The 24172-nt window shown below is 43.6% G+C and overlaps 1 protein-coding gene across 1 annotated transcript in view; it reads left to right on the top strand.

Moving 5' to 3' along the window:
- The window catches only part of strn3 (striatin, calmodulin binding protein 3), a 148140-nt gene that overhangs the window by 87036 nt on the left and 36932 nt on the right, over positions 1 to 24172 (top strand). Inside the window, exons 13-14 of the mRNA XM_083633395.1 lie at positions 12152 to 12319; positions 21033 to 21170. Of these exons, the coding sequence (XP_083489521.1) occupies positions 12152 to 12319; positions 21033 to 21170 (306 nt within the window). The remainder of the gene's footprint in view (positions 1 to 12151; positions 12320 to 21032; positions 21171 to 24172) is intronic.

Below are 24172 nucleotides of genomic sequence, written 5' to 3'. Positions count from 1 at the left end.
TAGTAGCAATAATAACAATATTACCAATGGCCAAATACTTACCCATACTAATGATAATAGCTACTACCCATATTAATACAACAGTGCATCTTTGCACAAAGCTCTCAGGTTTAAGGTAGCCTACCTCCATTTAAGGTAGATTTAGAACAGATTAAAAAAATGCGATTAATTTGCGATTAATCGTGAGTTAACTATGGAAATCATGCGATTAATCGCGATTAAATATTTTAATCGATTGACAGTCCTAATATATACCGTAAATTCCGCACTATAAGCCGCACCGGAGTATAAGCCGCAGCAGCAAAATTGCCTGTTTGTTACATATATAAGCCGCACCGGACTATAAGCCGCAGGTGTTTTAATGTTTTTTTTTTTTTTTTTTTTTTTAATTGTGTTCTAATGTTTAATTACCATATGTAAGGGTTCATGCACAGAGGGGATTGTCGGGAAAGAGATGGCTGTTTGAGGAAGCTCCCATTTATTAACATTTCAACAAAACAACATAACACAACACCACCTGTGTTGTGTTATGTTATGTTATGTTATGTTGTTAAAAGAGGGCAAGAGAGGAAATTAAAACAGAAGTGGATTTATAGTTAGAAAGAGTGCTAAAAAAGAGAGATTTTCTTTTTTTTTTTTTTTTTTTTTTTTTAAATCCATAGATAAGCCGCACCGTTATATAAGCCGCAGGGCCAAAAAACGGGGAAAAAGCCGCGGCTTATAGTCCGGAATTTACGGTACATATATAGTCAAGTCAAGTTTATTTGTATAGCAAATTTCATACACAGATGCAGTTCAAAGTGCTTCACATAAAATGGATGACATAAGAAAATAAAAAAGAGGATAAAAGACATTTCATAACAGCTTTGTCTTTATACTGTAGTTTGGACGCCAAGCATATAGGGCTGGGCGATATATCGAATATACTCGATGTATCGCGGCTTGTGCCACGTAAGATGTATAAATGACTATATCGCGAACATTCGAGTATAATTGTCACGCATTGTTTATAACTTAAGCCGCTGGCATGACTCGCTTCACGTTTCCTCTTGTCAGCTCTCTCTCTCAAGGGAGAGCTCTGTCACACTCAGGAAGGGAGGGGGAATCACATGGATACGTCAAATGCGTCAAACCGCGTCAGACACACCCGTCCTTAAAGGATGGGTTTTCCGTGGGGAATATGAATATATATTAAATCTCACGCCCCTAAGGTTTTCGAATCCGTTGAAATTTTTGAAATTGGTTATTCACTGCCATGCCTATCAAGCATCTATCACATTATTTCCATGTCGCTCTGACGCAAAACGCTCCTACGAAAATTCCTTAAAATGCATGAAAATTTTTTTATGAAGACATCTCCCGACATATATACCGTACTTCGGTTTAAATTTGGTGCAATTTGGAGGCAATTTTATTTTCGATTTATTTCTTCTTCTTGATATGTTTTATTGTCGAAGCCTTCTTCTTCTTCTTCTTTGAGTTTTATGGCGGTTGGCAAACATATATGTGCATTACCGCCACCTACTGGAGTTTGATATCAGCCAAATGCCTGAGGGGTGGGCATGAAAACGAAGGCCACGCGAGCCCAGTGCATTGTGGGAAATGTAGTATTTCTAAACCAAACGTGGGGATAGGAGGCAGCGGATTTGTTTTGGCGTTAACATTAGCTGTTGTGATGATGGCTAACGTTAGCTAGCTGGTTAGGCTATCTAGTTGCGGGGCAGCGCTCCACAAGCTTGTTGTGACCAAAACCCCCGCATTTAAAGCATTTCATACTCCCAGAGCTGGCGTAAACCATAGAGAACCTCATGCATTAGCCTACTCAAAATAAACGTCCAGGGTTTGTGTCTCCAAAATCAACTAACGCTAACGTTACATGCAAGCTAACGTAGCTAGCTGCGGAGCAGTCATGATCTATAAGGAAAACGAATGCGCACATAGCCTACATAATTGTCAACATCACATACGTGTATTTTCTTTAATCTAGACTAGCGGCATCATTTTTCAGTCAAAAGTGAAACGACACAGATATGATGGCGTATACAGTGAGGCTTTCCACGTCTCACTATAGAACTGGCCCCATGCAAAATTCAGACCGCTTATATGTTGCCGTCATGCCAATAAGAGTCTAAATGCAATTTTTTATGTTTTATCTGCAGACTAAGCAGCTAGGCTTTCGGTTCTATAAAAGCCATTATTTTTTGTATTGACTATTGAGTGATACACTTTACTAAAACAATCATATATCAGAAGTGTTGTTTGTGTTCACAGTGATGTCAGATTTGCTTAGGTCAGAGCTATGGAATATTAAATCATCCATCTTTGCTCACTATCTGCCCTTTCTTTCTTCTTCTTTTTTACCCCAGGTGTGCATAAAATACAGGTTAAGAACTTATGGAAAAGTCATGGAAATCCATTGGTCAAAATGTGTATGAACCCTGAAGGGTTAAATTGAGCATTTATGAGAGATTTCAAAAATATCGAGATATATATCGTGTATCGCGATATAGCCGAAAAACCTCGCGATATTCTTTAGAGGCCATATCGCCCAGCCCTACAAGCATACCCCCTACTGGTACCTTGCATCTTCTGTTGCCCGTACATATTAGTGTTGTCACGGTTTTCGGTACTTCGGTACTTAGTTGGTACTACATTGCTACGGTACTGAACGGTACCTGTTTTTCATGGTACTGAGGCTACCGAGTTTACTATTTAGTTTGCCACCATGGCTTTAACTCCAGGCGACTGAGGCGAGTTTATTTGAGTGCTGGCAATGAACACCAAAACATGGACACAGCCGTCAGCTAACGTTAGCCTGTCTGCCTGAGCAACACACATACATACTGCGCATACAGCCCGCACACTTCCGGGACTACGGTGTCCCCGAACGTCCACACGTAATCGCGAACAGTCATTCACAGCTTGTTGACACGAGCAGTGCGCACAGTGCTGCGAAGAGAATGGTTAGTGAAACTACAGCAGGAGCGGCTGCTCCGATTCCAACAACTCAACTTGTAGAGAAGAAGAATGCAAAGAGTCGCATTTGGAAGTATTTCGTATTCAAGGCAAATGCAGATGGTGTTATCATCAGTCCCCAAAACCCCATCTGCAAAAACCAAACAGGGTAACACATCCAATCTCGCCAAGCACCTGAAAGACAGGCACCCAGACCTGTTCAAAGAATTCAAGGTGGGTTAATTCTTTAAAACGGTGTAAAATAACACGTTTAACAACATATCAAATGGACCTTATCCTGTCACATTACTTTTTGAGATAGCTGGCAATGCATTGTGTAACCAATAAAACGTTTGGCTAACGTTAACGTGTTTTGTAATGGAATCGTTATGGGACACGGCTAATACCTGGCACAGCGTTAGCTAGCATAGTGTAGCACGTGTGCGATGCAATCGTCATCATCATCATCATCATCACTTTATTGTCAGACACAAGGTCCATTAAAAAACACACACAATACATTAGGGCTGGGACGGATCACGGATAATCCGTGACCCGTACGGATCAGCCCCCACGGTTCGGCATACGGTTCTGAACGTCTTGGTCCGCGGACCCCCCCCCCCCTTTCGTTTCATTTAACGTTTAACGTTAGTGTATGAGAACGCCTGCAGCGCAGCCAGACACAGACAGGCATCATCATGGCAAGCACAAGTGAGCTTCCTCATCCCTTCGCTGTAAAGTCTCTCTGAAGGCTGTGGCTAGTGGCTACTAAAGACAGCAAACTTATTTCAACACCTCTGAAAAAGCACAGGAATGCGAGCAGCATGTTGCGCGCTGCACAAGATAGCACGAGCCACAACACGCACACACACACACACACACACGCGCGCACACGTTTCACGAACACATTATCACCGGACGGTGAAATGTTGCCTTGGACGCATAACAACAAAACAACACGTGGGGCCACCGAGTAGCATAACGTAGCATCAACGTTATGTTTCCAGACTCACCCGGTCTGGTCTGTACCCGTGTCATGTGACTACGTTAGCAAGCAACAGGCAGGAAGTTAGGCGCAGTGCCACCTAAAACAGGAAGTTGGGTTGTTTTGCCTTCAGAGTAAAAGCATAAATTGTGTCATGAGAAAAAAATATTTTTTGAGCTGTGCAGGGCAACAAATGGTTAGAGAAGTATAATAGTATTAAAAATTCAAATCGAAAATCTAATTTTGAGAGAAAAAATCTGATATAGCCTTTTTTTTTTTTTTTTGCTCATCCGAAAAATCCGTGATCCGTGGCTCAAAATCCGTCACGCGATCCGATCCGTGGGTTTTCTGATCCGTCCCAGCCCTACAATACATATAAAACAGGTAACAACACAATAAGAGCACCTAACATTTCTACAGTAAGGCACTGTACCAGTGTTTCCAGATGGAAGACATGTATCTAGTGTCACTGAGATTGGGTTGAGAGAGCAACATAATGAGCATATTCTGAGACATATTCAGACGACAGATAAACCTATACATCAGGTTTCTCAACAGGGCATGAAAGGTGCTCACTCCTGCTCCACAAAACATTTCACTGGCGCTACTACACCTTGGCTTCCTAAGAAGGATCCTCAGACAGTCATTATAAGCAACCTGGAGCTTTTTAATGCTAGCCTGCTTATACTTGACCCACAGGGGGGCAGTATACAGAGGAGTACAGTAGGCTCTAAACAGTTTAACCTTTACATCATCTGAGCAAAAATAAAACTTCTTCCTCAGACTCCCTCAATCGTGCCAGGTAGCAGCGTACTGCCTCGATTCAAGGCCTTCACCTCATTCCAGAAGCCAGTGACATTGCAGCTAAGGAGCTTCTCAGCCATTGAGTCTGCTCTCATGAGTTGTTCATGTTTGGTTATATACTGAATAGCAGCTTTGTATCTGGCATGGGTGTTCTTTCTGTGGTCCAGAGCAGGACCCTGCCTGGGCCTGCCTGCCGTTACCCATTGACTAAAGGCCTCCCTAGCTGCAGCAAAATGGGGGGCTACATGTTTATTCCAACCTGGCTTACCTGGCTTACCTGTTTTACAATTAGAATAAGTGATGTAGGGGCTACTGGCCTCACACAATGTTCCAACAATGGCATCATACATAGTACAGAGATGGTGGTGAGCTGTATCTTTACAGTTAACATCCGAGCACAGGATAGCATCATAGGGTAACAACACCTGATTCAAAAGAGCCTCCGTTTTCCCATAGTAAATTAGGACATCGTTACCTGAGAGTTTAGACCAGTCTAGTTTGGACCTAGATCTGTTGTTGACCTCCCGGGTCATCTCAGGGAGACTGTCTAACTCAATGTAACAAATAAAAGGTAAATGATCACTCATTGATGCCTCATACACTATCTCCATAGAGGGCAGATTGGCATGGGCATCAGCCGAGCAAACACAGTGATCTAACCAAGATGTGGTGTTCCAGGCTTCACTAATATAAGAGAAGCTGTCAGCTGGCAACAGCACTTGGCTAGATATAGTGAGTTCACTATCATTACAAAATTGAGTCAAGTGTCTAGCAAATAGGGAGCTTCTATCAGAAATGTCAGCATTCCAATCACCAACCACATAGACACAAGTACAGAGATTATCCTGTATAAAACTGTTAATAAAGGCAAGTTTGTTAAGGTAGTCATCCTCATTGTCTAAGCACTCATATGGAGTGTACACATTAAGAACAATAAACTCCTTGTTGTTGGACTTGTACTTCACAGCAATGCACCAGTCAACCTCCAGCCTGATAACACTGATCACTGAGTCCAGCTTTATGTGCCAGAGGATGGCGACACCTCCCGCTATTCTCCCCCGCATTATTCCCATAGACAGGTCAGTCGTTGACTCGCCAACACCATGAAAGTTGTGATTAAAAGAGTTCAAGAGGCCCAGGTCTTGTTTGGAGAGAAATGTCTCTTGCAGACAGAGAATGTCACATTTTAACAGTAAATTGTCAACAGCTATGCGTCGAGCTCTATCCCCAGCGCTGCAGCCTAGACGCAGCCCCCGACAGTTGTAAGAGCCAACCCGCATGACTTATAGATCAGCCGACGCCGCAGGCGCATTTACACCATCAGCAGAGGGGGGCGGGGTTAAGTTGGCACCCACAGCACCCTTCTTGCGAGGTTCATAATACCGCATGACCACAGAGCCTTCAGGCCAGAGATCAGGGGTATACATCTCTGCAACATCGTTACACTCTGCACTCACTTTAAAGGAGCTGTAACGATTGCCCATAGTCACTATACGTTCACAGTTAACTTTACGGCCAAGATTATCACCAAGATAGCTTGCCAGCGACTCTGCATCAATGTCCGGTGCAAACTTGGTCGCAAAGACACTCACCAGCTTCGTCCTGATGACTTTAATGTTGCCTTGCGCACGCGTTCCAACAATAGGTTTAGACCTCCTCAGTTCGGGCTTAATTCTCCGGTTAGAGTTAATGCCCCGCTCGTCAGCGGGATCCCTCGGCCCCCGTCGCTGCTTAACGACTAGGGACCATTTAGGCGAGTTGGCATGCGCTGATGGTGGAGGAACCAGGCTCTGGTTATCAGAGAGTTCCTGCGTGGATGTTGGAGGGACCAGGCTCTGATTATCAGAGAGTTCCTGTCCCCCGAGCTGTGCTGCTGTAGTCACCTCACTCGGCTCCGCAGTTCTTCCTGGGCTTACGTCCAGCCCCGTGAGTGAGGCAGCAGCCTCCAGAGTGGCGCTGTTGCTGTCACCGTCAGCAGCACCAGAGGCAGCCGGTAGCAGGGATAACGGTGCAGACCCACTGGGGGTTCCAGTGAGACTCGGTCTTCCCCGGCCAGGCCATCCTCCATGCCTAGACTCACCTCGATGCTCCAGGCATGGACTCTGGAGACAACGGCCGTGGTTACCGTTCTCAATTCCTCGCCAACATCAGCTTGGAGATTCACAGCTAGCCTCAGCGCGCAGACCTCGCTGTACAAACGCTCCATTTTGCTGAGCAGGTTGGAGACGTCCAGGTTGTTGAAGGACACTGGCGGCAGGTCATCCAGGTAGTGGGAGACAAAATGAGGAATGTTGTCTCCGATGTGTTGTCTCCGCAATGTTTGTAATGGAATCATTATGGGACACGGCTAATAGCCGAACTTAGCCATAGTTCCATAATGATTCCATTACAAACATGAGCCTAAGTAACATGAGGCACACCTCCGTTCCAGTCTCCTGAAATTCCATTCCACAGTTTGCAGATTGCTAGGCTGTAGCTAGTAGCAGCCAGGCAGCACTGTGGCTGGATACAGAGCTCAGCTGAGCCGACTCGGCTAACGTAAGTCGGTAACAATATGCCCAAGGCATGGAGATATGAAATAGTAGATACACGGGACATCTTCTCACTAATCCATTTAGCCTTCGTGTTGTCTGCTGGAACTTGGAAGTTTACTCTGCATCTGGAATTACTCCTTGAGTGTCTCCTTTCGGCTTGTGTTTGGCTGCTGGCTTTCAGATGCTTGATTACATTGGTAGTATTGTACAACGCAACGGAGCGTCCACCCCTCAGAACGACAGCTTTGCCAACATTATACGTTGCTGTCTTGCTTTTTGGTGTTTCGAGAGTACATTCCAGAAGTAGAGTAAACTTCCAGCAGCACGAAGGCTAAAGGGATTACTGTGAAGTTGTCTGTGTTGCCCTGGCTGTTATCGCAGCATTTGCCCTCTCTCCCTCTCTGATGTCAGCATCAGATGATAGCAGTAACGTTGGTAGCCTCACATACATAGTGACACAATCGTGGTTGTAATCATTTGCACAAAACATTTCAGTAAACATAAGGACACACAAGACATATCTTGGCAAATAAATGTATATTTATTACTTTTCATGAATCAATTCAAATTGTTTTGGAAATGTCTCATGACCTAATTGTTATTGTGGAATATTATGAACCAGGTACCTAACAGCTAATGTTATGAATTAATTAATGTAATAATTGATTACAAAAATTGATTACAAAATAATGTATCTTAGTAGGAGCCAGCTACAGGCAGAGGGCCCTTATTTAAAGCAGCAATGCCTAAATAGTGCTGATTTGATTTATAAGTATCCTTATTTGCCTTGCATATCTTTCTTCATTTTGTCTGTTTTTAACCCTAACCCTAACCCTAACCCTAACCCGGTGCAAGTTGTATTTTTCTTAAATGTTTTCTTCAATTGGCCAAATTTTTGTCTGTACTATATATTCAAGAAAAAATAGTTATGGTATCGGAATAATATCGGTATCGGCAGATATCCAAATTCAGATATCAGAATCGGATCGGAACTTAAAGCAGGACTAAACCCCAAAACACTTTTTTTCAGCTTTTAACCAATATATATGACTTTGGGGGTGGTGTGTGAAGAATTCTGGTCAAAATTTCCACATTTGAGACCAAACTGTTACCATTGTACCATTTTCAGCAGCATGAGTTCCCTCTATGGGTTGAACACTGCTTTTTTTTGTGCCCTCAAATGAATGGGATATTTGGTACATCGTGACGTCACGGTGGGTTTAGCACGCGCCCCACTCATGTGAACATTCCCCCCCCCCCCCCCCATTGATTATTACTGTAGTTCACGTGGCGCGAGCCCTTTAACCCATTGATACCGGCGCGCCTTCTCTTGAGTGGCCCTCTAAACCTACTGCACGTTTGTAAACAGCCCCTGTAAACCGGCCTTTTTCGGAGAAGTTGCCAGAGCGGTCGGCGTTCACTAAAACCTTCATATCTCAGGCTCTATAGCACATATAAACATAAAATAAAAAGCATTTGAGAGCTTAACCCTTTGGCTTTTCGTATTATATTTGCCCTAACGTTAATTTTTTTTTTTTAATTTGTAACCCCCAAAAATAAAAATAAAAATTCTAACACATTTTAAGAAATGTTAATCAAGATTACGGCAAATGTAACCCTTCCAACTAAAAAGCCACGGGTTTAAGCTCTCAAATGCTTTTTATTTCATGTTGATAGCTACTATAGAAGCTGAGGAAATAGGTTTTGTTGAACCCTTGACAATTACTGCAGCCTAACGTTAACATTAAAACATTAGCGACCTCCGTTTTGCAGTCGTCTTGAAATACGGCAAATTCGCCAAAAGTCACTCACCCAATGAGCCTTGGCTAGCGTGTCAACAGTCACATCATAATCTGGGTGTGGAATCTTCTTATTCATTGATGTCTTCGTCCTCAAAGTAAGTTATACTCCGTTCAGTTCATCAGCGTTAGCATTCACTTAGCTTACTGTCTGAGACGCGGCCATGCAGAATTGCCACCGTGCAGCAGAAGAACGTGCAGTAAAACCTTGAGGCTATTGCAGATTGGAACATGAGATAAATAAATCTGAAATTAGGTCAGCAGCATTAATTTCATCCTAAAGTTTAATGGGAAGTATTGCTGGACCGGCGCTTCCTTGATTCTATGTGTAGTTCGAGCTTTGAAAAACTGTCCACGCGGTCGAAGCAACAATAAAAATAAAAAACTACAAAACCCACAATGCATTTCACCTCCGCCACGTCTATTTCAGCAAATCATGATGCATGTAATCGGTCACATGTCTTGAAACAGTGATATACACGTACTACGCGTCTGCGTCGCAGCCGGCATGAAAGGTAAATTGACACGCCCGTTGCCGTCGGTGTTAAAGGGATATACACGCAAATGCTGCATCCGGTATCAATGGGTTAAGACCAATGCATCCCTGGGTAATGCCTACTGTGGCTAATATTAGCCACTAGTTAGTTATGTTATATGGCAGTAAAATGCCACTGAATGAGCAAATTGATATAACTTTTAACCATGTCGAGTAACACTGTTTCCATACGGATCACCAGCGTTAGTTTGTTGTTTATAACGTGGTTATATTCATAACGTTTTCTATCTCGGATGCGTTATTTCAAATCCCACATAGGTTACGCTGGCGCAAAGTGTGTGGGTTTCAGGACGAAACAGTCTCGAGCCACTAACATTATCTTTAGAGCAAAATATTCCTGGAATGCAAGTTTAACTAAACAGTTACATGTCCTGCATTCTACATAAAATTAAGATATTATGGGTTGTTTTATTTTGTATGTTACATACTTATTGGCCAAGATATGTTACTTTATGGGGGAGGAATTCTGCCAGCTAAGGAGGGGAGTGTGGGCGGCCATCTTGCCTGCAGGGTTTTCGGATCGAGTGGAGTGCCGTTTTGCAAGAAATCTGGGGGGTTTAGTCCTGCTTTAACTTTGTTAAGCACTCCTCACTTCAAGTGTCTTATTTCTAGATTTGTATGTCTGTTTGACAGGTTGACTAGCCCGGCTGATTTCTCATGGACTTCTTGCATGTGATCCCATGCACAACATCTCTTTCAAGCACATAAACACCTCACACGGCTGCTAGCACCACGTTGTAATATAATATATATATGTATGCCTTTTCTTTTCTTTTTTCTTCTCTTTTCCTGCGTCTGAGTTTGTTTGATTTTGTTCTTTTGTGCTCCAAATTTATTTTTTAAATAAAATGTTGGGGGGAAAAACAGTAGCCTAATTACCAACAATGATGAATCAGGCTACCGCAGAGAAGTAGAGGAGCTCGTGAGGTGGTGTGAGAACAACAACCTGATAATTAACATCTCAAAAACCAAAGAGCTGGTGGTTGATTTTAGAAACAACACTAGCCACCTTCTCCATCTTTCCATCAATGGCCAAGTGGTAGAGAGGCGCTCCTCTTCCGGTTCTTCAGGGCCATCATCCACAAATCCCTATCATGGGATCTCAACACCCAATCTCAAATCCCACCAGCGACTCTACTTCCTGCAGCAGCTCAAAAAGTTGAGGGTCAGTCAAGCAGCCATGACCCACTTCTACAAGACGGCTATTGAGCGTGTGCCCACCTTCTACCTTCTCGTCTGGTTTGTTCACAACCACTCAGGACAAGACTCGCTCTCATCCTGCATCTCACCTCTTCAACCTCCTCCCATAAGCCAGGATATACAGGAGCATGAAGTGTAAAACATCTCGCTTCAGAGGTGGCACCTACTACCTCCAAGCCATAAGACATCTGAAACACATTAGGGCTGTCAAAATTGGCCCAAAATTATATTTGAATATTCCTTCTAAACAAAACCATGTACATAAACATTAACATTACAACACTTTAAACTGTATTTTCACAAAGCCTTTCATGAGAGCATTGTGCCTGTTGGGTCTCCATAACGTTAGCCGTGCATTGTGCTTGCTGCTCGGTGTCATCTGTCCCTTGAAGCGACGAAAAACAATACGTTTTATTAATCGCTGTTAACATTAACTTTACTCATCACACATTCACATTTACAGTTGCGGTTCACTGGTGCCAAGCTCATTCGCTAATGTTGCCAACGCTAGGCTAACACAGGCCGGCAGGCCAGTCAATCGGTAACATTACATTTAACGTACAAAAACAGCAAAAATCGCCTACCTCCATGCTAATTAAGTGTTCAACCTCAAGACATGTGCAGTTCTTCTTTCTTTTGAGTGGCGAATTGAACAGTCAATGATTGCACCCAACATCTGCAGTTTGTTAGCGTTTGTCAGCCTCAACGCGAGACGAGCCTGCTTCATTGGGCGCTGAGCTACTATGTCATCTCCAAGTTGATCTGATTGGTTAAGTAGCCCTCCCAGACAGTGATAGGCAAATGCTTCATCTAATCACCTGCCAAGTAGTTTTTTCTTTTTTTTACGTGACATTGGCTCTGCTCGCTTGTTCTCAGATGGATGTGTTTTATTAAAACAATACCATTAATCTGGCAGCGTCAGTTTACCTGTAATCCTCTGTAGTGAAACAAAGTGAAGATACAGAGAATCACTTTGTAACATGGAGAGAGCTTTTTAAAACCTTCTTCTTCCTCGTGTCCAGCCATCATCTCTATATCGTATCCTTCCAATAGATGGCACATGCGAGCGCGGCCACATTCAGTGAACCAATACATTGGAAATGGATGGATGTCCCGAGTTACATTATTTGATTCCGTTTTATCCGTTTACAAGCATACGACTTCTGCATGTCACCGGCCCTTCTGCACGAAGGACCACCCTAAAGACTCTGAATTGGTTCAATATGAAGCTCTGCCCAAAAGACTGGATTCTGCGATGCAGAAGTTGAAGTCTGAATACAAATCAATTAACTGATACATTTCCCTCTGGTCCAATCAGATGCCAGCGTGCTGGCAGGCTCATGGGCAGGGCATACGGACGCTGTGTGGGGATTGGCTTACAGTGGTGTCAAGAACCGCCTCCTGTCCTGCTCAGCTGACGGAACTGTTAAACTGTGGAACCCCCATGAGAAGAACCCATGTGTCAGCACCTTCAACACTAACAAGGGTGAGAAACACACCACACAGTCATATGCACACACATACACTGGAGAATAACCCCTGTGTCACCACTAAAAAGGGTGAGAACGTCCAAACTACACACACACTTTACATAGAACAGTGATGTTAGAATTATAAGAACCATATAATTTCGAAAATCCACTTACAAAAACCCAAGTCTGAAGGAGGGGTGGCCTTACCAGTGTTTAGGCACTATTATTGGGCTGCTAATGTTAGGGCTTTAATGTTTTGGTGGCAAGGGACTCCTGGCAATCTCATTCTTGGGGGCTTCCCTGTGGCTAAAAAAGGAGGCCAGCTCTATTGCAAACTCTTCCCTGTCCGCCATGTTGTTTTCTAAGCTAGAGATGGCCAGGGCTTTAACAAATTTAAGTTTTGTTGTGAAAAATTCTGTCAGAATCCTAAGCCAGGCTAGAAGCGTTTTGAATATACCGGATGTTTCTGTTCATACACCAATTTGTTTTAATCACTCTTTCTTGTTCTCACGGTCAGACAGAACCTACCGTGCCTGGAGTGAGAAAGGACTAGTTTCCATCAGAGACCTATACATAGATGTCTATGTAAGTTCATTTCTCAGACATCCAGGTAATATAAGTTTTAATAATAATTTATTTTTAAAAAGGCTGGACTAAAAAACAATATAAAACAAGACGTTTCGGTGTTCATCCAAACACCATCATCAGTTGTAAATGCAGCAGTAAGTAACTCTGGCAAACAAATCCACACAAGAAAGGTCACATGACAAACACATGGCATGAAGTCACATGACTTCTTGAGATGTAGTCTTTAGTGTTTGTTTGCCAGAGAAGATGGTGTCCTCAGCAACTTACTTTTTAAAAATAAATTATTTTTAAAACTATACATAGATGGTTATTTCTAGGGATGCACGATAATTATCTGACCGATAAATTATGGGCAGATATGGCCATTTTACGTTATTATTTATTATTCCAATAATGGCCTTTTTCCGATAAATTAACAGCCGATAATCAGGCTTTGTTTTTGCCTCGTAAGCGGAGCTATTGTTGTTGCACGCTTGTGACATCACAGCTGCAACGGCAGCGCTGCCTGGCCAAACATGGCTGCTGCCAGTATGTTGCTGTTTTTCACAGTTTCAGATTATCACAACGCTATTGCAATTTGCAATCCATGTCCCGCACGGGTTCCGAGAGGAGGTGAAACTAAGCTGGCATTACGTTAAACCAAACCTGGCAATGATGCAGCGGATTTGTTTGTTGTTTACGTTAGCTGTTGTCGTTAGCGAGTGTTAGCTCACGTAGTGCGGCCTACACTTCAGGCTCCCCCGTTTGGCAGACAAATCGCTTGTGATCAAACAGCCCCGCAAAAGCACTTCATACTCACAGAGCTGGCGTAAACATATATAAACTAATGGAAACCCCTTTACCCGAAATGAAACGTCCAGGGATTGTGTATTTAACTCCAAAAAACAACACGCTAACGTTAAACTAACCGCGCTACCAGGGAATCCCACTATAAACCAAAGGGACTTTGGAGTTGAGCTAGCTACTGCAGCTGCTGGACAGAGCCATCTACCAGAGCCAATAATAAGGAAAACAAAGGCACAGCCACGCACATTACATAAAAAGCATCAGTCAACATTACATAGTGTCTTTTCTTTAATCTGGTAGCAGCATTTTTCAGTAAAAAGTGAAAAAAAAAAAAAATCGAACAGATCAGTAACATGACAATAAGAGTCTAAATTACTATGCGTTTTGTCATTGTGTTTTATCTGCAGACTAAGCAGTCATTGGCTTTCGGTTCTATAAAAGCCTTTATTTTTGTATTGACTATAATTGAGTGATACACTTTATTAAAACAATCATATTATATCAGAAGGGTTCTTGTGTTCACAGTGATGTCAGATTTGGTTAGGTCAGAGCTATGCTCACGACATCTGCCTTTTTATGCCTCCGCCGGCGATAGCCAGGCCGGAGGCATAAAACGCAAGGATGATCACGCAAGGATGATCTGATTAGATTTTGGTGATCAAAGGTCAAAGGTCAAGGTCACTGTGACCTCTCGAACGCCATTTTCAAGCTTGTTAACGCGATATCTCATGAATGCCTGGACGGAATTTCATCAAATTTGCCTCAAACATCGACTTAGACTCAAGGATGATCTGATTAGATTTTGGTGGTCAAAGGTCAAGGTGAGCTCTCGAACGCCATTTTCAAGCTTGTTAGCGCGATATCTCAGGAATGCCTTGACGGAATTTAATCAAACTTGTCTCAAACATCGACTTGGACTCAAGGATGAACTGATTCGATTTTGGTGGTCAAAGGTCAAGGTCACTGTGACCTCTCAAATGCCATTTTCCAGCTTGTTAACGTGATATCTCACGATTGCCTTTACGGAATTTCATAAAATTAGCCTCAAACATCAACTTGGACTCAAGGATGAACTGATTCGATTTTGGTGGTCAAAGGTCAAAGGCCAAGGTTACTGTGACCTCTCAAACGCCATTTTCAAGCTTGTTAGCGCAACATCTCAGAAATGCCTTGACGGAGTTCCATCAAATTTGCCTCAAACATCGACTTGGACTCAAGGATGAACTGATTAGATTTTCGTGGTCAAAGGTCAAGGTCACTGTGACCTCACGAATGCCATTCCCAAGTTCGTTAAAGCGATATCTCAAGAACGGCTTGATGGAATTTCTGCCAATTTGGCTCAAACGTCGACTTGGGCGCAAGGATGAAAGATTACATTTTGGTGATCAAAGGTCAAGGTCACTGTGACCTCTCCAACGCCATTTTCAAGCTTGTTAACGCCATATCTCAGGAATGCCTTGACGGAATTTCATCAAATTTGCCTCAAACATTAACTCATTGAGTGCCAGCCACTTTTGGAGAACGGACGCTCCCAGTGCCAGAGTTTCAGAGCGTTTTCAGTGATTTCTCGAGGCCCACAGAATATTGTGTGATATTACTATGTAAACAATGAACACGCAAAAAGAACGACGAGACTCTTTTCTATCATCAGCAAAAACAGGTTTATGGATATCATTTTCCGTTCTTTAGTTATCAGCCGGAGAACATAGCTTGATTTAACAAAAAAGAGCAGTTTTTTTCTAGAAGCTGAGATAATGGCCCTTTTGTGAAATTAAACATTTCAAACACATCACTGACTCTGAAGCTAATTTTCTGATGTAGTCACACCTCAAAAATAATTTCCTTCAATAAAACAGTGAAGGCCAGGGAATTTTGTTTGGCAAAATAATATTTTTAGCTGCAACCAGCAGCGCTGGCCCCTGCGTGCGCTGCTGGTTGCAGCTTCTTGCTGGTTTGATTTGCTGCTGGTGGGCATCGGATATTCTGGCTTGCGTTTGCCAACCCTGTCCTGCTGCCTGGGTCTGTCTGGGTCTTGTGTGCTGCTCTGCGTGCCCCCCCCGCCCCGCCCCGCCCCGCCCCGCCTCAACTGCACACTCCTCCTGTATGGGAGGTGGCTCTCTGCTGAGTTTGCTCTGCACTGTGAAGGGTGCGCGACATCCAGCTTTTTCCGCGTGTGTTTGTCACCGGCTCCTATGCTTCCAGTTGAGAATAATAACAACTCCACGGCTGATCATGCGAATGGGCTGTCGCAGCGGACATGGAGGAGCTCAATTGTGGGAGCAGATTGGCTGCTGCGGGCACATCTAACGTTAAAACGCTTCATGCATATCGATGCATACGGATGCGATGCGATTTCCGTTTCCCCAACGACTTATCTGTTTTTCTCTGCCTTTCTGTTAACCTGGAGAGCACTGTCGCCACCTAAGGGTTCTGTAAAATAGGTTATAGACCTCCAATAGCTATAATATTTGTACAGGAGAGGCAGAAGGCTTTGATCGACGCCCCACCGTCAAAAAACGCAATTGACGAACATGTTCGTCCTTGGCACTCTACGTTACTATTTGAAATGACGAACATGTTCGTCCATGGCACTCAATGAGTTAAGTTGGCCTCAAGGATGAACTGATTACATTTTGGTGGTCAAACTTCAAGGTCACTGTGACCTCACGAATGCCATTCCCAAGTTGGTTAATGCAATATCTCAAGAACGGCTTGATAGAATTTCTTCTGATTTGGCTCAAACATCAACTGGGACGCAAGGATGAACTGATTACATTTTGGTTATCAAAGGTCAAGGTCACTGTCACCTCTCGAATGCCATTTTCAAGCTTGTTAACGCGATATCTCAGGAATGTCTTGATGGAATTTCTTCGAATTTGCCTCAAGCGTCCACTTGGACTCAAGGATGAAGTAATTACATTTTGGTGGTCAAAGTTCAAGGTCACTGTGACCTCACACACCCAATTTCCAAGCTCTGTAACGCAACATCACAGGAGCACCTTCACGGAATTTCTTCCAATTTGCCTCAAATGGCGATTTGGACTCAAGAATGAACTAATGGCGGAGGCATAAGTCCGCGTTGCGGTCGTTCTAGTTTAAACCTCAGGTGTGCACAGCGTTGCCAGACGTACGATAATTATCGTATTTGTACGATAATTTCGACCTCTGTACGATGTACGATCAATAATCCCCAAATCCCCCAAATGTACGATAATTTCATCATTTTGTGACACTCAGTCGAATCCTACGTCTATCACTATCTGTTTATATATCTCTTCACACAACGTCTTTTAACACAGACAGTCACAGTAGGTCTGCGTCACAGAGCAGGATGCGGCAAGATACGGGGCGAGTCTTGGAAACTATCAAATAAAACATAAAGAAAACGAGTGGTGCCGACCAGGAGGAACGTGACGACAGGGGAGAGCCGGGAGGGGAGCTGCCTGGACAGCCAAAAAGTAAGCACAGAAAACAAATGTACCAGACTGAATGGGAAAGCGACACTTTATTCACTGGCTGGCTCAAAGCTGTTGCAGGGTGTGACTCTAAAGCTTTTTGTTGTTGTTGCAACGCAGGCTGAGATCAGTGTTGAAAAATCATGCCAAGTCCAAAAAGTAGCCTGTCAGCCGCAGTCCCCCCCGACATAGGCGATAATTTTGACCCTCTGGTACGATAATTTTTTTTATTATAATAATCATCGGAATAACGTATTGGTTATCGGCCAGGAGAAGCAGATATTTATTGGTTATCGTATCGGTTGAAAAAATCCATATCGTGCATCACTAGTTATTTCACATCCTTTGATCTTCTGAGGAGGACATTTGAGTTGCCCAACACACATTTGCTTGGATACCTACAAGTCAGACATTATGTTCGATCCAAGATTTGTGACTTTGAAGTTCTACCAAATGAACATGCTTTTTTGATGTTTTGTTAAGCCCCCCTCACTCCAGGCATCTCATTTCTAGATTTGTGTGTCTATTTGATGGCTGCATCAGAGGCCCCACTGAGAGGATTAGAGAGGCGTGACAGGAGGAGCTTGCTGTTAATTTGTCTGAAATGATATGGGACAGAAGTCTGTCTGTGGTCCAACTCTGCTCAATTAACAGTAGACACCACCTGATCCAATTTAAAGTCACTCACCGTCTTCATTATTCCAAGTCTAGGTTGCACAAGATCTACCATTCTGTCTCATCACTATGTGATTGGTTGTTGGGTGTCGGCACACTGTCCCATGCTTTTTGGTTTTGCACTTCACTATCCGGATTCTGGGCCAAAATATTTGACTGGTACTCTTGTTATTATATTTTTTTCCCCGATTTTTTTATCCCATTTTTATCCCCCTTAGTGCTAATTTACTTTTATTTATCCTGGTTGCTACTCCACCCTCTGCCGATCTGGGGAGAGCCAAAACTGGCTCCATGCTTCCTCCGAGACATGGGCAGTTAGCCAGCCGCTTCTTTTCACCTGACAGGGGAAGCTTCACTGGTAGGACATAGCACGTGGGAGGTTCACGCTATTCCAACCGGTTCCCCTCCCTCCGAACAGGCGCCCTTAACGACCAGAGGAGGAACCACATTAGCAACCAGGATATTGCATGTTTTGGTGAAGGGGGTTCCTATATGAAGGAAAACCCCCGGGAGGCATGGGGAGAACATGCAAACTCCACACAGAAAGGCCCTTTTGACGACCCCACCCGGGCGGTGGGCACTCGAGGACATGCGGACGGGCACGCATTCCTTCAGCGTTCACAGCGTCCCAGGTGAGAATCGAACCCAGGACCTTCAAGCTGTGAGGCGACAGCGCTTACCACTGCACCACCGTACCCCCCTTTTGACTGGTACTCTAAGGCCTACAAAATAACCCTCCAACCGGAGGCGGAACTCGCCATCTTCGGCTGCTCTGAGTTCTCTTTGCTTCTCCCAACGGGCGTGCAGCAATCTCTGACACAGGTGATGACTGTTGCCAAGAAACTAATTATGAAGGAATGGAAGTCCTCCTCTCCACCTTCTTTTCAGCTGTGGCTGACAGACATGGTCTCAATTATACATATGGAGAGACTCAGGTTCCAGTGGACCAATTCATTGAGGACATTTTTTGTTATCTGGGACCCGTTCCTGATCTATTTTGATGAGGCTAAAAACGACAATTGACTTAACCCGCCGATTTCTTTTGGACCACTTGTAGTGGATCCCTTGCACAGTATTTATTGTTATTTTTTTGTAAGCACACAAGCATTTTATATGACTGGTACCGACACTTGACTGACACTTTGTAACATTGTAATGTTGAATGTATGTATATATGTAATTTATTTTCTTTTTTCCTGTTCTTGTTTTTATTTTTTTTATGTTCTGAAAATGTTCTGAAAACGTAAAATAAAAAAATATATACCGTATATATTATTAGACATTTTCTCTGGTTTTGAAGTTGGCTGACTGCCTGAGGGTCTCAAATTAAAGTATGAAAATATCATATGTTGCATCAGCAGAGATTTATTTTATTTCTCCCATCCAAGCCATGGTTTTCTGCAGTGCAAACTAGAGGGATCATGTCTATGTTCCCCGGGTTCTATGTTCCCCGGGTTCTATATTCCCCATTTTTCACTAACCTCTCCCTGCCCCCACGCCAAACCTAACCTCCCCCCATGCCTAAACCTAACCTCCCCCAGACCCTAACCCAAAAACTAAGCTCTCCCACCCCCACGCCTAAACCTAAGGTCGGCATTGCGGGTGGTCGGCATAGCGGGTGGACACCATTTGGGAAAAACGGGGAACATAGGACCCGGGGAACATAGGGATGACCCCAAACAAGACAGTACAAGTCAAAGTCAATAATACAAAGTGTTGTGAATATATGACAAATCAAACAGTTACCAGCTGGATTAAATAATTAGCTCAACATATTACAACAAATGAAATGTGCATAAACAGAAATAAGGCTTACATGTCAGGGACGCATGGCAAGAGAAATGAGTTGGGAGGCAAAGAGTTCTCAGCTCTGTGTGAGAGCTAGATATGGAGGACTGGCCTGGGATCACACCTGCCTCCAATTGGCCTCCAATTGCCAATCAGGCAGGAAGATGAGTAGACTCAGCCCTCAGTCTTAATCCATTTCACTACTGTAAGACTGAGAATATTACTATTTAAATCTGCAGAACTGGTGCTGTCGCGTTTGCGGAGAAACATATTAATCACTTAGAAACAAACATAACCTGTTAATAGGATGTGTTTCATTCGGGCCCGGCAGCTAGAGGTCTTTCCCCCAGCGATAAGCCCAACTCACGAGGCTAACGTTACAGAGCCTGCTGATGACTCACAGTAGCAAGCGGACCACTTCCGGGTAGGAAAAATTATTGTAAAATAAACAACAGGTATAAACTCTCTTTGCAGCACATCAGTGTCTTGCTCTATATTGGAACTATGAAACATTGCATTGCCGCTACCAAATAAAATTCTAATAATACATGTAGGCGTGTCTGCTGCCGGCCGGGCTCTGAACCAGATTTGGAACAGTAAATTCCCAGACGTTTGGTGGTTAGGTGGCGCTGTTGGCGCCGCTCACCAAACGTCTGGAAACCGAAACTAGGGGATGAGTGACATTGTGGGTGTAACTTTCTAACCCACAGAGAGCTGCCATACACAGCATGAGAGAATTCACAACATATATATATAAAAAAAACTACGGAGAATTTCGCCAAGAGCCAGTAAGTAGACACCAAAGAGTAGGGGACACAGGACTGATCCCTGCGGTACACCAAACTCCACTAAGGAGAATGTGGACATAATATTTTTATATGAGACACAATGTGTTCTGTCAGACAAGTACGATTTTAGCCAGGAGAGGGCAGTACCAACGTAGTTAGATAAGCGGTTTAGGAGGATGTTATGATCGACTGTTAGGCCATGCTTTAGACTAATAGAATGAGAAGAGAGGAGAGCATCTCTGAAGTGCAGAGCCACTGGACTTCATAGGGTTTCGGTGCCGTTTTTCTGTGTTTGTTAGGAGGATTACAGAAAACCTACTGGGCAGATTTTCATGAAACATGGTGGGAGGGTGTAGCAGGGGCCTAGGAAGAACACATTACATTTTGGCGTGGATCTGATCGCTGATGTGGGGTGGGCTAGGGAAAAGCGGCTGTAACTAGGGATAGGAAAGTTGTAGAGTCGGGATTCGGGGGGTGGGTAGTGGGAGCGGCTGGTTATCATCATTATTAGTATTATTTCATGATTATTGTTCTGATGTCAGGTTTATGTGAACTTGTTTAACATTTGTCAGTTAGTAAGCGCTGCCCAGTGGTGAAGTTATGCCTTTCTCCACTCTGTGTGTGTGTGTGTGTGCGTGTGTGTGTAGAGCACGGCGTCCCCACGGCGGTCGACTTTACTTGTGACTCCACCTACATGGTGACATCATTCAGCTCAGGAGTCGTGGTGCTTTACGACCTGGAGACATCCCAGCATGCACTGGTGCTGCAGCAACAGGAAGACGGCAGTAAGAGTACACACACAGACACACATACATACACACACACAGAGTAGAGTGCCCAACAATAAGAACAAGATAGTCTCGCTGGCCAGCCTCCCCTCCCTTCTGTGAAAGCAGTCTGGCTGCATGGAAACTGGCATAAGCCCTCCCCTGCCCTACAGCTGCTCTCCCATTGGAGGCGTCAGTCACTGCTGGTTTTCCGCTCGAGTTACCACATGTCCGTCTCAAAACTTGAACTGGGTTTCTCAGTCTGTTGTAGGCTTAGGCTTAGGCTCAGGCATAGCAACTTTAGATAATTACCTGGGGATCGTATGGATTTGGCATGGATTTTAAAGACTCCTTTTCTACTGTTTTGGACATCCATCTTAGCCAGGTGAGTGGTGACGAGTGTCCCGTTTATATTCTCCACTCCAAAACAACTCAACTCAGTGCGCTGTGCTCATCCACCCACCCCTCTCGTAACGTTATATTTTGGAGCATATACTCATTTCACGAACACCAGTGTTTCCCCTACCATTCTACAGGCCTGGCGGATCCGCCAGGCCAATAGCGCCCCCGCCAGCCCAGAAAAAAAAGCAAAAAAAAAAAAAAAGATTTAGATTTAGATTTATGTTTTTTCTGCTCTCCCCAAAATTTCAATAAACCTTTATGGCATACCGGTATTATTACAATACAACAATACTGGTGTTGACAGTGGACAGTAAGAGAAGATGCCAAATCATTCAAAACAATAAGCATTTTGCTTTTAGGAGCATTGTGCCAGTGTGCAGTGCTGTTCCAAAACGTGTCAACATGTGTCGTTGCCTGGGAAACGCACATCCCATAATACAACTGTTCGCATCGCATCCCATAATAGTATGATGATACTTGGGATGCCTTTGCCAACATAGATGCGAACAGGTTAGCTAAAAGTTTAGCGTTGCCAGCGAGGGCTCCCACCGTTGCAGTCGAGGTACGTTTCGAAATCCCTCCAGGCTTGAAAAATTTTCTAGGGGAAACACTGAACACACAACGTTATGATCGCACGGTGAAATGTTGAGTTTAGTTCTAACACGTTATATCATTGACAAACCCACTTTTATTACATAATGTTAGATGTGGAACATGCAGGTGGCTACTTGTAGCTCAGCTGACAGGAGTCAGACACACATGCGTTTCACAAACACAAACAACTTTATGATGGCATGGTGAAACGTGTTTAGAACATGTTATCACAACAGCATGTGGGACCAATGAACAGTTTCTCGCTGTGTAATGTACGTCAGCAGCCTCTCTCTGTCTGAAGCCTCTTCTAAACATGAAGTCTGGATCATGTCCGGCTAGCCAGAGCAGGATATATTCCGGTTTTACCTTTCTAGACATGAGGAGTCTGTGTTTAGAAACAGGAAAGGAACAGGAAATGTGATATGGAAACCGCTTTAGCGAATTCGTAACCAAACTCCATTCAAAAACATGCTGTTTTAACGGAGGCTCCATTCCGACCATTCAGGCAATAACGAGGGGAGGCAATGTGCCAAAAATTAGCACTTGCCTTTGTTACATCGGCCAAAAGCCGCCCAGTCAAAATAGTGGTCCACCGTCGTCAATCACTGTGGGTGATTTATTTTACAAGTGGCATTCAAGTCATATCTGACTAGTTTTCAATTTATTTCTCCCCACAAAAGTTAGGCTAGGCCTATGTCTCGATATAGGCTGTCAGTCAGTCAGCTCCTCTCCGCAGCTGTGTTAGCTTGGACACTCACAGTCACTCACAACACTGGCTGCCTCAAAATACTTGGCTGCATCCAACTCGAGACAACTTTCCAGACCCTCCTGGAGACAATCTTTCTCAGAAGAGACTAATGTTAGCGACAAACCTGGAGACTTTTTCTGACATGGGATTAACATTACCAGCAAGCAGCAGTAAGCAGGCAATGACGATAGCTGGGGAAGTCCCGCTAGCATCGATGCTAAGTTAGCAAAGTACCTGAGTGCAGCTGAAGCACATGGCTACTTAATATGGATGTTAACGTCCATATTAATTAGCATGTGCTTGCGGAATGACAACGTGTATTTGGCGATGTCAAAGGGTGGCGATTGACGATCTGACTGAGGTCAAGATCGCCAACTCTAGTAGTTGCATTTTTAAACTGGCAGATGGGGGACAAAGAAACGATTCAACTTTTACTTGTTTACTCACCTAATTTGCCTCTCTTCCAAATAATCCAGCCACGTAACTAACGCTACGTTGAAATGATTTGCGAGCGACCTCTGACCTATGACCCCTCCCCTGAGAGTTAGAATAGCGTCATCGGAGCACACAGACCGTGATAACCAGCGGATCTCTTCCTAATAGAGGCTATCCCATACGACTATAAATACCCAGAGTAAAAAGCAGACACGTAAGTTCCCCCCGATGAGTAACAACACGTTAATCCTTTGTCCCCCTCCGGGTCTTAATCTAGGACCTCTACCCCCTCCTCCCCGAACATCGGGTGGGCAGTCTACCGATACAGGTGGCCTTACGGCACTTTTTCCCTCCAGGGTGAAATAATTTACTAACCTATATAGTAGAATCACCCAGTACATATTTCTCTCAGAGAAAAATGAGCTGAAGCCCGAGATCATTCTGTCATTTCTACATGCATGGAGGAGGCTAATTATCTGAACCCAAAATCATGCCTCTTACCTTATTGGATGTGGGGACCCTTCTCAATGATGTTTTGAAAAAAAAAAAAAAAAAAAAAAATGATGTTTTGAAGAAGAAAAAAAAAAAAAAAAATCCTTGGTTTTTATAGGTTTTATATATAAGTTAACACTTCTCCTTACAAAGCATACTATCATTGTCCATTACATTCAGTCCAATATATATGACATCATTATCCAATGTACATTACCTTAATTTTCAACATGGAGTTCATTATATTCTCCCTATTTAAGTATTACTCTTGGCTTTTAACGATTTATTATCTGAGGTGGCCGACCTCTCTAAATGAAACCTTGTTTTGTCGTTTAGATCATTCCCTTAA

The sequence above is a fragment of the Poromitra crassiceps genome (assembly GCF_964638095.1).
Source record: "Poromitra crassiceps genome assembly, chromosome: 3".
Classification (NCBI taxonomy): Eukaryota; Metazoa; Chordata; class Actinopteri; order Beryciformes; family Melamphaidae; genus Poromitra; species Poromitra crassiceps.
Note: the sequence above shows the minus strand (reverse complement) of the source record. Positions and strands in the feature narration are given on the sequence as shown.